General features: G+C 41.5%; 6 protein-coding genes across 6 annotated transcripts; 2 read left to right on the forward strand and 4 right to left on the reverse strand.

Moving 5' to 3' along the window:
- Window positions 1-133: 133 nt before the first annotated feature.
- Window positions 134-843, forward strand: LOC129797121 (nuclear cap-binding protein subunit 2). Its single transcript, XM_055839438.1, has 2 exons — window positions 134-320; window positions 392-843. Exons 1-2 carry the CDS (start codon window positions 270-272, stop codon window positions 806-808), a joined length of 468 nt encoding a protein of 155 aa, XP_055695413.1. The 5' UTR covers window positions 134-269; the 3' UTR covers window positions 809-843.
- LOC129797120 (uncharacterized) lies at window positions 812-1,669 on the reverse strand. Its single transcript, XM_055839437.1, has 3 exons — window positions 1,561-1,669; window positions 1,352-1,473; window positions 812-1,279 (listed from the first exon to the last, which is right to left on the reverse strand). The coding sequence occupies exons 1-3, from the start codon at window positions 1,667-1,669 to the stop codon at window positions 848-850; spliced, it is 663 nt and encodes a 220-aa protein (XP_055695412.1). The 3' UTR covers window positions 812-847.
- LOC129797117 (ATP-dependent DNA helicase DDX11) lies at window positions 1,564-4,556 on the reverse strand. Its single transcript, XM_055839435.1, has 2 exons — window positions 2,079-4,556; window positions 1,564-2,011 (listed from the first exon to the last, which is right to left on the reverse strand). The coding sequence occupies exons 1-2, from the start codon at window positions 4,444-4,446 to the stop codon at window positions 1,827-1,829; spliced, it is 2,553 nt and encodes an 850-aa protein (XP_055695410.1). The 5' UTR covers window positions 4,447-4,556; the 3' UTR covers window positions 1,564-1,826.
- A 13-nt stretch (window positions 4,557-4,569) lies between these two features.
- On the reverse strand, window positions 4,570-6,807 carry LOC129797119 (histone acetyltransferase Tip60). The gene is made up of 5 exons (XM_055839436.1): window positions 6,674-6,807; window positions 6,449-6,575; window positions 6,121-6,368; window positions 5,255-6,045; window positions 4,570-5,192 (listed from the first exon to the last, which is right to left on the reverse strand). The coding sequence occupies exons 1-5, from the start codon at window positions 6,722-6,724 to the stop codon at window positions 4,976-4,978; spliced, it is 1,434 nt and encodes a 477-aa protein (XP_055695411.1). The 5' UTR covers window positions 6,725-6,807; the 3' UTR covers window positions 4,570-4,975.
- Window positions 6,808-6,890: 83 nt separating this feature from the next.
- On the forward strand, window positions 6,891-9,268 carry LOC129797122 (dnaJ homolog subfamily C member 3). Its single transcript, XM_055839440.1, has 6 exons — window positions 6,891-7,188; window positions 7,252-7,362; window positions 7,451-7,650; window positions 7,723-7,991; window positions 8,062-8,462; window positions 8,537-9,268. Exons 1-6 carry the CDS (start codon window positions 7,095-7,097, stop codon window positions 8,959-8,961), a joined length of 1,500 nt encoding a protein of 499 aa, XP_055695415.1. The 5' UTR covers window positions 6,891-7,094; the 3' UTR covers window positions 8,962-9,268.
- Window positions 9,253-10,924, reverse strand: LOC129797123 (inactive peptidyl-prolyl cis-trans isomerase shutdown). The gene is made up of 2 exons (XM_055839441.1): window positions 10,767-10,924; window positions 9,253-10,706 (listed from the first exon to the last, which is right to left on the reverse strand). The coding sequence occupies exons 1-2, from the start codon at window positions 10,820-10,822 to the stop codon at window positions 9,425-9,427; spliced, it is 1,338 nt and encodes a 445-aa protein (XP_055695416.1). The 5' UTR covers window positions 10,823-10,924; the 3' UTR covers window positions 9,253-9,424.
- Window positions 10,925-11,174: the final 250 nt, after the last annotated feature.

Here is an 11,174-nt window from a genome sequence, read left to right on the forward strand (position 1 = left end):
TGTAACGGTTTTTTGCATTTAAAAATTCCGATCGAAAATATTCGAAGTTCGGGAAAGTTCGGAGAACATTCGTGTAAGCTCGGCGTAAGCAACGCCGAGGCAACGCTGTGTAGATATTGAAATGACGTTCGGCCTTCAGTTGTTAAGAAGCAGAAGAAGAAGAAGGTTGTAAGTAAACAATCATCGTCTTTCAGTGATATTTTATTTTGCATAAAAAATAAGTCTATTCAGTCTAATTGTTTCATAAAAATTCAAAAACACAATAAATCATGGCTGCATCATCTGTAGAGTTGAGTTCATATCGAGATCAGCACTTTAAGGTAATTTAAAATAGTAAAATTGGGAGTTTTCATCAACATAACCTCAAACTTGTTATTTTTGTTTTATTTAGGGAAGCCGAAATGACCAGGAACGACTACTGAGATTCACAACAACACTGTACGTGGGCAATCTATCATTCTACACGACGGAGGAACAAATTCATGAACTCTTCTCACGATGTGGTGACATCCGGAGAATTGTAATGGGCCTGGATAAGTTCAAGAAGACTCCGTGCGGCTTCTGCTTTGTCGAGTATTACACACGAGCTGATGCTGAGATGTCTATGAGGTACATAAATGGAACACGGCTCGATGATCGTCTAATTCGTGTGGACTGGGATGCAGGATTCGTCGAGGGACGACAGTATGGAAGAGGAAAGTCCGGGGGACAGGTACGAGATGAATACCGAACTGACTACGATTCCGGACGAGGTGGCTACGGAAAGATTCTGCAGCAGAAAGCTGTCCCAAATACTGATAATCTCTAAGAATTTAGATTAAATAAATAATATTATGTATGTTATGTTTTATAATTCATTATGTCTATGTCCACCGGCTAGTTGGGGTCCTTTTTTCAGCTTCTTCCGCACTTTCTTGGTCTCTTTTGGCTTCTCTGGCGTAGCTTCGTTGGCACCGCTATGTCGGTAGGGATTCACAAAATCCTCGGAACGTTGGTCTTCATTAATTTCCTGATTGAATAAATTGAGCATTTCAATTGTTCTTTCATCAATCACATTTTCATGTTGCATCGTCATTTTCCACGCCCATGCAATGATTTCTCTCCACTTTGGCATCTTCTCCAATACTCTGTATGAAATGTCTGGCATGTGGAGGACAAGGTCGCCGAATAAACAGGTGTTTTCTAGAAGAAGAAAGAGAGCTTCCATCTCAGTCTGATTAGTCGGAAGTTCCTTGCCTACGGAATCTTCGCTCACTACTTGGCGACTTTCCTGTATTATCTAATGAAGAAAAGGTAGGTAATAGCAATAGTTAAACGATTTATTGAAAAAAATCAATAGAGGATTCCTTACTTGTAGAATCTTTTCATAAGCCAGCTTCAGTAATGCAAATTGCTTCTCATAGCTTTCAGTTGCTCGCAGATGATTCCGCACAAGGCGATGCTCCTCTCTTTTTCGCACAAAGATATTGGAATCTTCATTTTTTTTTTAAATTTAGTAAAGGAAAATTAATTTATTATGGCTGAAAAGTGAGGGATTAGTAATTTGGCAAAAAAGGATACAAATTTTTGGTGTAATGTTTATGGTGGCTTTATCATCACTACTGCTGCCCAAACATGGAACTATAACGCACAAAAGGATAATTGTTTGTCCAATTCCAAGAAGCCCCATTATTTAAAACCAAAGAACTAGTCAGAAGAACAAGATTTTATAATATTGCTGCGTATAGTGCGTGTACCAATGAAAGCAAAAAACGTAAATATGTGCCGGTGGGTGCGATGAATTATCTTCGGATCAACTCGAGAGTTCTCGCATTGAATCAAAAATTTTAAATGCCTGTTCGTTTTTCACGAAAAAATTTCACGAGTACACTCTGAACAGCTCCAAAGTTGGGGGCTTCCTTGAGGCTTCTCCGTATCCATCCAGGGAGCTTACGTGATATCCTCTCCTGGGCGTATCTCTCATCCAGGAGGATTACACTGGCATAGTCGTTGATGTGTCGTACAGCTCTTCCTGCAAAGAAAAAAAAATCTTTTTACTTTTTTTCTCAATGATTTTTACAAAAAAAAAAAATTCTTACCGATGCACTGGTTAACGGCTTTCATACAGAGATTTTCGTAGTAATCATTCCCAGCTCCTGGCCGCAGGATTGTGTCGCAGTGCTTCATCTTTTCAATTAGTTCGGGATTTGTTTTATTGGGAAATGGAAGGCCAACGACAACCACACACCTTCCGAGATCATCGGAGAAATTCAATCCCTCAGACAACTTCCCACCGACCACACTAAACATTATGGCTCCTCCACCCTTTGTGGCTGCATCTGAGTACTCACTGAGAATACCCTCTATTCGACCACCTTGACGTGGCTCACGAAAAACCTTCTTCCTGGCACGTATTCTCCCAAGGACACCACACTCATCGAGATGCTGGAAAACAGCATTGAGGTAGTCGTATGAGCTGAGGAATACAACAATTCCCGCTGGTACCACATTGCACAGATTCTGAAGAGCCATCCCAATAGCCATGAGAGATTCTTTTGAACTCCGAGATGCAAAATCCAGTCGTAGGGCTTTCCCAGCTGGACCACGGGGTACAATGAGGGGCAAGACGGAATTTTCTGGTACAACATGATCAAAAATATATTCCCGAATTCGGGGAATTTCTCGGGAGAAGATATGTTCTTTTAGTTCATTTGTTGGCTGCATTGTGCCTCCTGCAACAACCAAAGCTCGGCATTCGCTGAGGATACGGGAAAAATGGGCATCTGGCTTCAGGAGGAGGTACTTCATTCGTGGTTTTGGTTCCCACGTAAGGAGAATTCGTCCATCTGAGATATCCTCTGTGAGGCGTTCCAGAAAAGCCAAGACAGGACGAATAACTGATGGGGTATTTTTTCTCTCTGCTTCTGATTCTTCCTGTTCAGCTGCCTGATTTATTTCCACTTTCTTTCCTCGCTTCTTTTTATTTCCATCTGATTCTAATTTTTCAAGCAATATCTGAGTAGCAGTCTTTTCTTTCTGATCATCCTTTAGTTTCTTTCCACCAAAATTCATTGAGAATCCCTGAACCTTTTGAGCTAAGCGAGTATTTTCGCAAAAATTCAGTAATTCATAGAGGTTTATGTTGAAAAATTCTCCCTCTGACATGAGCTGGTGCGACAGAATTATTCTGTGCGTGTCCTTAGAAACTTCTGGGAACATTTTAACGAGTCTCCCCACAACAAAGATCAATTGATTGAGTTTCAGGAGATTTTTGGTGCTAAATTTCTTCACATACCTCTCGCGGTAGGCCGTTAGTTGATTTTGAGCTTCCTTCAGTTGCTCCAGGTCAATCTCAGCGCAGTAGATTGAAGAGATTGTGTCCAGAAGATTGTGAGCTTCATCAACGATAATCACAGAATCTTTCAAATTGATCCCCATCTGATCTCTTGTTCGGCCGTGAAAGATCATCTGATAGGGCAGTAGTACCAGCTGGGCATCGGATATGGCTGCTCGACTTGCATAGTATGGACATGATTTTTCTCCTTGACCCATCTGTATGATCTCCTCAATATCAGTTATATCCGAAAGGATGCTATCTCGTAGATTCTCAATTGTATTCTCTCGCAAGAATTCACATCCTCTTCCGCGTTTCTTTTTCAGAGCCTTCCCACCCTCGATCGAGGTGACTTTGGAACGATTTCTCTGCAAATCCAGACACTTCTCATTGATCAATGCTGCAGACTTTAGCCCCCTTACTTCATCATTTACACAAAAATTCTGCCTCGATGCTAGAGATACAATTCTGGTATTTTTGGCGAATTTTGTCTTCCTAATTTCCTCCAGCACCTGAGCGAGTTGGGAATGTGTGCGACTGCAGAAGAAAATCTTTGTGCATTTATGCTCATCAGTTGGAGGTTCTTCTTCGCTTGGTTCTTTATCTGCATAAATCTCCTCCAAGAGGAAATCCTCTGTGCCATCAGGTATCTCTTCTGGATGATCTTCTCCATCAGATTCAACTCTATGAGGTTCCTTTTTCACTAAAGATCTCCATTTCCGTTTCTCGTGAACTTCTTTCCTTTTTCTCTCACGCATTGCCTGGATCTTCTTGTCATGCTCCAAAATCAAATCCAGCATCTTCTTCTGCAACATCAAATCCTCCTTCAATTTGATCGTAGCGTATTGACTTTCAATCCAATCTCCACCAGACGAAGGTTTCTTCTCTTCTTGTTCAATCGTCAGCTGGACATCATTTACCTTTGTCCTTAGATCCCTTTTCAGTTGTTCTTCGTTATTGTGTAGCCAAGTTAGTGCTCCACAGAGGAGACTGAGGGTTTTCCCAGTTCCTGTTGGACTCTCAAAGATCCCAATAAGTCTCTCCTCAATCACTTCATAGAGACTCTTCATAAAATCCTCCTGTATTTTGTAGGGTGGAAAGGGAAATCCAAAATCTCCAACTGAGTCTGTCATCCTGAACTTTTTTTTATTTTACACAACTGAAAATTTTGATACTAAACAAGAATAACCTCCGCTATCGAGCGAAATTCCCGCCAAAAAATGACGTAACAAAATGAAAAAAATAAAACATTGAGGTTAGGCGATTAAAATAATTTAATTTTCTAAATTTTACAAATTCGACAGAATTTTTTTTAGCAACTGTACAGTACTTTTATAGCTTTTCTTTTCTTTCTATGGTACACAATTAATTCCTGAAATCTCAACCTTTCTTTTTTTTTGTTTATGTAGTTATAAAAACATAACATTAAATTGTAGTTTGTTCTCCAAATTGCCTTCCGGAAAAGAATTTTTTATCCCCTAAAATCTACTTTAATTAAATCTAAATTATTAACTATGTATACTACTAGATTACATAACTAATGTTTGCATTGAATGTACAATGATGATTTTTGTTTTTAAAATACAATTTCTCAATACGGACACGTGGACACACAATTAAATAATGAAACACGTTAAAATTTTTAACAAATTTTGGATGTCATCACCACTTTGACCGTTTTGACCAATCTTTCGGTGTCCAGTGGAGACATTTTGGGTCAATCCGTACTTTTCTCTTCTCCATTGCTTGCGTATGTTGCTCAATAGTATCCGCTGTGAGGCAGACAATGTATTGGCCTTTGTAGTAATTAATTAAATTGAGATTTTGTAGAGTGGATATAACATCCTCCTTCTTTATACTGGTTAATTCACAGATTTCGCTGCAAATAAAAAAAATCATTAGAACAATTTCAAAGTTTATAAAGGATATGTGAGAAATTACTTGATTGTTATTTGTGGCTTCTCGAGATCTCCAGTTGGCTTCTGTGCCAGGAGAATCTCGAGGATTGTCTGAGCCCAATAGCTACGATAGGATAACAGTCCAAGGTCTGAGAGTGGCTTCTCGGGCGAGCCAGTTTTTCCCTCGAATTTGGATAGTTCATAGCTAAATTCAATAAGTAACTTTCCGTAGCCTTTCCGCTGAAACGGTGGCATTGTGAGAATACATGCAACATTGTAATCCTCTGTGCTCTCTTTCTCTTTCGAAAAATACCCCACAATGTGGAAGCCCCGGCTATCGAATTCAGTCATTACGTAGAAGAGGAAAGGATCGGTGTCGTAGTAGAGAGTCTTGTGGTCGAGAAAGAGCTTCGCAAGGAGACACAAATTCTGCGCATAGACCTTATTTTTTCTTCCATCAATTTCAAAGAAGGATATTGTACCCTTGCGATAGATCTCATTTCCAGGCGGGTGCTTTAAATTGCATTTCTTTATGTGCCTCTCGAGGCACTTTTTACTCTTGCGGTATTTGAGGCAGAACTCACAGATGTAAATGCAGGACATCTGACAGAGCTCCTGGGGGTATGGTGCAAAATACCATGGCTTTATCCGATGAATACCCAGCTCAATCATTTCAACATTCTTCATTCGTGTCACAACATCGTCGTGATGGGCAACCAAGCTGCCAGATTGTCGAGGTGTCAGCTGCTTTGATCCATCCTGGGAATTCTCCTCAGGTTCTACTACGGACGGGGTGGTTGGCACTGGAGTGCTTACTGGAGCAACAGTGCTCAACTAATGTACAAATGACAGATATTAGGTAAATTCTGATTCACCTACCACCTTTTTTATCTGTTAATTTCTATTCACCTTTCTTTTCCTACTCATTTTCTTTTGCAGCGCTGCCGCAAGAACTGCACTCCCATTGACGAGTTCACTGGATGGTGTTACAGGACTTACGGGACGTGACGTTGTACCCGTCGTTGGTACTGTTGGTTGCTTCTTGGGTGTCGTAACACCCGTATTTTGTCCCGTGGTTGTACCATCGCGCCGCGGAAATTGTACTTTTCTCGTATCCATAAAATCTTCACTCACCCACTCATCCAGTCTCTTGTTAACTGCAAAAAAAAGGAACAAAATGTAGCACGAGAGTGTCAACAACAAACCCCCACCATGGCTTTTGCCGGCCGCAACTTACAGTCTACATAGTGCACATAGAAGAGTTTTGGCTCTGTGTGATCCTTAACGCTAATTATTTCAGCCAGTGGCCAGTCATTTGTGCCATTCATCCGTACTGGGAGTCTGCATCCTTCCGTAAGCGAAGCCTGTAGGGAAAAAAGCCAGGTTATGTTTACATTTTTATAAACTTTCACAATTTGTGCATTTCCCGAACAAACTCCACGGGGTTTTCACATGAACTCACCGTAGACTCGCAAATAGATGATGCATCTTCATCTACATCCATTATTTGCATTTGTTTTAACTAATTTTTCACAAATTTTGCGAGAGACAAACTTTTTGTTTTGAGATTTTAGCTGTCACTGACTCGCGAATACTGAGAATACATCGAATTCCAATTCGACAAAATACCGAAAATCCCCCACTCCCCGAAGGTTGCACGAGCATTGCCGAAGTGTGACATATCATGTGGTGCTCTCTGATTGGTCGGATCAAAATTTGCCCACATCAGTGTCAAAGTCGCGGGTTTTATTTAGAGAAGAAGGAAATTTCGTCATGCCATCTTCAAGATTTTCCTGAATTTCAATCTACCACAGCTGCATCTAGTCAGTGGTTGCAATTATTCTGTTGCAAAAAGAGTTAAAGTGTTTTATTTGTGAGAAACCATGGCGATTAATTTGGTGGATATGGTGCCGTTGGTCCAAGATAAAAAGTTTACGGCTTTAATTCTCCTCCTTTGCCTTGATCTCTTTATGGATGGTAAGGAAGATGCTCCTGGTTGTGTTTCAAAGACTCTGGGATTTAATGCATTCTGTTCATTAGGTGCTGAATCAGCAACACAGGCGGAAATTGATAGGCACCTGGAGATGGGAAGACAGTACCTGGCCAGCAATCAGTTAGCTGACGCTCTAACACATTACCACGCAGCTGTTGGTGAGAGAGAATTCGTGATAACAACAACACATGCCTCGCAATCACTGCAATTAAATATACCTAATGCAAAATTCACTTTTTTCAACAGAGGGGGACCCATCAAATTATCTTACCCTCTTCAAACGTGGCACCGTCTACTTTGCCCTGGGGAAGGCCCGGAATTGCCTTCAGGACTTTTCGCGCGTTTTGGAGCTGAAGCCTGATTTTACAACAGCTCGTGCCCAGCGTGGTGTGGTCTATCTCAAATTGGGTGACTATAGCAATGCTGAACTTGACTTCCATACAGTGGTGAGCATAAAAAATGCACCAGCAGACCACATCATGAGATGCAGTAATGTTATTTTAATTTTTTTTTAACAGCTTCTTGAGGAACCCTACAATGATGACGTAAACTACTTGTACAGCAAAATAGATCCAGCTCGTGAACAATGGGCAGCCGTTGAGGATTTAATACGTCGCGGTGATTACCGGACAGCCATAGCCTTCCTCACGCAGCTCCTTGAAATCTCTCCATGGAGCGCAACCTTCCGCGAGAGTCGAGCAGATTGCTACATCAAGGAGAATGATGTCCTATCCGCTGTTTCTGATCTCAGATCTGTCAATCGTCTATCCCACGACAGCACAGGAGGGTAAGATATTCTTTTTTTTTTTTGAGAATGTACAGCAATAAAAATTAACAATAATTCCATTCATCTGTAGGTACTTTCGCCTTGCCACACTCTTGTACAATATGGGACACACTGCAGATGCCTTAAAGGAGATTCGGGAGTGTCTGAAGTTAGATCCCGAGCACAAAGACTGTTTTCCCTTCTATAAGAAGCTAAAGAAGGTGGAGAAGGCCCTCTCGGATGCTCAATCGTATCTCGATGAGCGCCAATATGTGGGATGTATCGATTCCGCTGAGAAGGTGTTGAAATTCGAGACAGAGGTACCAATGGTGATATTCAGTGCAAAGCACCTTCTTTGCTCGTGTCACGTGAAAGAGGAGCAATTCACACAGGCAGTAACACGGTGTCGTGAAGCACTGGAGATTCACAAAGATCCCACCGTTCTCTGTGATCGTGCAGAGGCGTACATTGGTACGGAAATGTATGATGATGGTAAGTTTTCTAATAAACAAAAAAAAGCATTTTAGCAGTGACTAATTCCACATGGAATTGCGATTGAATTTCAGCCATTCGAGACTACCAGGCAGCTATCAATATCGATGAGCACCTTCAGCGAGCTAAAGAAGGACTCGAACGGGCTAAGCGTCTACAGAAGCAATCAGAGAGGAGAGACTACTACAAAATTCTCAATGTTAAGCGCACAGCTACAAAGCAGGAGATCACCAAGGCGTACCGGAAGGCCGCCCAAAAGTGGCATCCGGACAACTTCCAGGGTGATGAGAAGAAAATTGCCGAAAAGAAGTTTATTGACATTGCAGCAGCCAAGGAAGTTCTCACGGATCCCGAGAAGCGACAACAATTTGACAATGGGGAAGATCCACTGGACCCAGAGGGTGGCAATCATGGTGGCTATGGTGGTTTCCGGGGTGGAAATCCCTTCCATCATTTCCACCACGGATCACCGTTCCAGTTCAAATTTCACTTCAACTAATCCCTGCTCTTGAAACAATCCCAAATGGCCACGTCAGTGATGCCGCTGTGGTGTGTGGGTGAGCTGCTTCAAGCATTCTCCCATCTCCGTGGCGCAAGACCTTGCTCGGTAAAAAAAATCCCCACTCTTGTCTCTTATAATCTTAAATTATTTCACATTGGATTTTTAGCATCACTATAAAAAGTAATAATTAAAAAAAAGTCAAGTCAGGATTTGTCTGATGGTGAATTATGTATGATTGTGAGGAGATTGTGTGAATCTTAAATATTGTAAATAAAATAAAATAAAGAATTTGTTAAGGATCGAATTTATTGTTTATTCTGGTCCTTTTGTTTGTTGCAACGGAATAGAATTGAATCATTTTTTTTTTAGAAATATTATTAGTAATTCATAAGTTTTGTAATTCAATTGATTGAAAAATCTTCAAAAGAAACCTGAGATTCACAAAATTAAAATTTATAGCTTAATCAGTCTTGACCAAGCAATATTTTGTGGAATGCTCTGTCGGCAAAACACTGAGGATAACATTTGGCACCATCAGTAGGACATCATCGACAATCTTCTTTTGTTCCTTTGTGAAATCCACAGCAACAATTTGCTTCTTAATATTCTCATCTTTGAGGAAATTCTGAACTGTCTCCTTGAAAGCTGCTTCAAATTCTCGATTAATCTTGGACAGATTGTTCTTTTGCACTTTATCGTGCAAATTAAATGCCTTCTGCATCATACTAGCCATCGCGGTGTCATACTTGTCCTTTTCCTTCACAACCAATTCCATTTCTTTGCGAATTTCCGGTGCATTGGAGTACTTCTGGGCTTCATGGAGGCAACTCTTGGCGCGGTCGAATTCACCCAAATTTCGCAGGGCACGTCCCTTGTGGAGGAACAATTTCCCTTTGAGATCAGTGGGAACATTTGGGAAGTATCGCTGGGCCTCGTTGAGATTGGAACAAGCACTCTTTGGTTGATTAAGTTTGTTGTACATCATGGCGGAATTGATGAGCATTTTCACAACCAAATCATTTCTCTCTCTATCCTCCTCTGGATTTTGCGTGTCAACCCTCACGAGGATCCTTATGGCTTCATGGTAGGTACGAACTGCTGATGAAAAGCGATAGCACTTTACTGCATTCTTCCCCTTCTGCCGGAGCTCTTCCACCTTCTTCATGACACTGCTGTAACTCATTGTCTCATTATCTTGCACCTGATGATCACCATACCCAGGCTCCAGGTTGATCACACGAATGAGCACAAGACCATCCGTGTTTGGTGGAATTCGCGGAGGGCATCCAAGTTCACCATACAAATACTTGCAGGGTATTATGAATTTTGCCTGCTCCTGAGCCTTCATTGTCATCACACTATGGTGAATTCCCACGAGTAAACCGCTATCCTCACCCGTAATGAATGAGAAGTTTTTCCCCGTGAGGAGAGTTGAATCCACAGGGATGGGGGTCTTTTCGAAGAAAACAGAGTACACCATCGTGACCCGGCAATTCTTTTCGGGAATTGGTTCACCAAAGCCCTCCAGGAGAACCTGTTTGTAGATTCCCAAGTCAATTTTGACCATGGTCTGACGAATCTCCTCAAAGGTCATTCCCACAAAGTCAGCATTCTTCCACTTCTCGCAGGCTTCCTCATACTTTCCCATGTCCAATTCGTCGTAGTCGTCATCTTCGTCAGATTCAAAGAATTGCTCCTGGGCTTCAACGCGGAGCTGGACACTCTTTCCGGAAACCAAATCACTGTAAATAGAAGAATATTTTGTTCTTTCCGCGCCTTTTACACACAGTTTCTCATCTTACTTGATATTCTGGTATGTTGTGTTCATAACACCGTCTTTGAAGCACAGTTCCGACATTTTTTAGATAATATTTTTGCGATTTTTCTCAAATTTTGTGTTTTTTTTCCGGGAACTCGTGAAGTCGGTTTGTTCGTCTGCTGAATCAGCTTGTATTGTAACCCATTCAAACATGCGACATGTGCTAATGCAGTGGACGATGTGCGAGCGAGAGGGAGTGAGAGTGGGAGCGAGAGGGAATGTTGCCCCTGAAATTTAGACTACCGTTTTTTGGCTTTTTACACTCTGGGAACTTTTTGAAATTAAATAAATTTGAATTTCCTGCGTTTTTGATGCCATTCGACGCGGAGCGCCCCCCTACGCCCCAAAAACCACACCCGGACGGAAAAAGCGCCCGGAAAATGCGAGAAAA

The sequence above is a fragment of the Lutzomyia longipalpis genome, chromosome 1, assembly GCF_024334085.1.
Source record: "Lutzomyia longipalpis isolate SR_M1_2022 chromosome 1, ASM2433408v1".
NCBI classification, from domain to species: Eukaryota; Metazoa; Arthropoda; class Insecta; order Diptera; family Psychodidae; genus Lutzomyia; species Lutzomyia longipalpis.

Coding starts and splice junctions, on each gene's coding strand:
- LOC129797120 (XM_055839437.1), bottom strand. CDS start 1,669: ATGGGGCTTCTTGGAATTGGACAAACAATTATCCTTTTGTGCGTTATA. Junction 1,474..1,560: donor AAACATTACACCAAAAATTT/GTATCCTTTTTT, acceptor AAAAAAATGAAG/ATTCCAATATCTTTGTGCGA. Junction 1,280..1,351: donor CTTATGAAAAGATTCTACAA/GTAAGGAATCCT, acceptor TTTCTTCATTAG/ATAATACAGGAAAGTCGCCA.
- LOC129797121 (XM_055839438.1), top strand. CDS start 270: ATGGCTGCATCATCTGTAGAGTTGAGTTCATATCGAGATCAGCACTTT. Junction 321..391: donor ATCGAGATCAGCACTTTAAG/GTAATTTAAAAT, acceptor TGTTTTATTTAG/GGAAGCCGAAATGACCAGGA.
- LOC129797117 (XM_055839435.1), bottom strand. CDS start 4,446: ATGACAGACTCAGTTGGAGATTTTGGATTTCCCTTTCCACCCTACAAA. Junction 2,012..2,078: donor AGCCGTTAACCAGTGCATCG/GTAAGAATTTTT, acceptor TTTTCTTTGCAG/GAAGAGCTGTACGACACATC.
- LOC129797119 (XM_055839436.1), bottom strand. CDS start 6,724: ATGCAAATAATGGATGTAGATGAAGATGCATCATCTATTTGCGAGTCT. Junction 6,576..6,673: donor CATCTATTTGCGAGTCTACG/GTGAGTTCATGT, acceptor TTTTCCCTACAG/GCTTCGCTTACGGAAGGATG. Junction 6,369..6,448: donor CTATGTGCACTATGTAGACT/GTAAGTTGCGGC, acceptor TTTTTTTTGCAG/TTAACAAGAGACTGGATGAG.
- LOC129797123 (XM_055839441.1), bottom strand. CDS start 10,822: ATGTCGGAACTGTGCTTCAAAGACGGTGTTATGAACACAACATACCAG. Junction 10,707..10,766: donor ACAACATACCAGAATATCAA/GTAAGATGAGAA, acceptor TTCTATTTACAG/TGATTTGGTTTCCGGAAAGA.
- LOC129797122 (XM_055839440.1), top strand. CDS start 7,095: ATGGCGATTAATTTGGTGGATATGGTGCCGTTGGTCCAAGATAAAAAG. Junction 7,992..8,061: donor TCCCACGACAGCACAGGAGG/GTAAGATATTCT, acceptor ATTCATCTGTAG/GTACTTTCGCCTTGCCACAC. Junction 8,463..8,536: donor TACGGAAATGTATGATGATG/GTAAGTTTTCTA, acceptor ATTGAATTTCAG/CCATTCGAGACTACCAGGCA.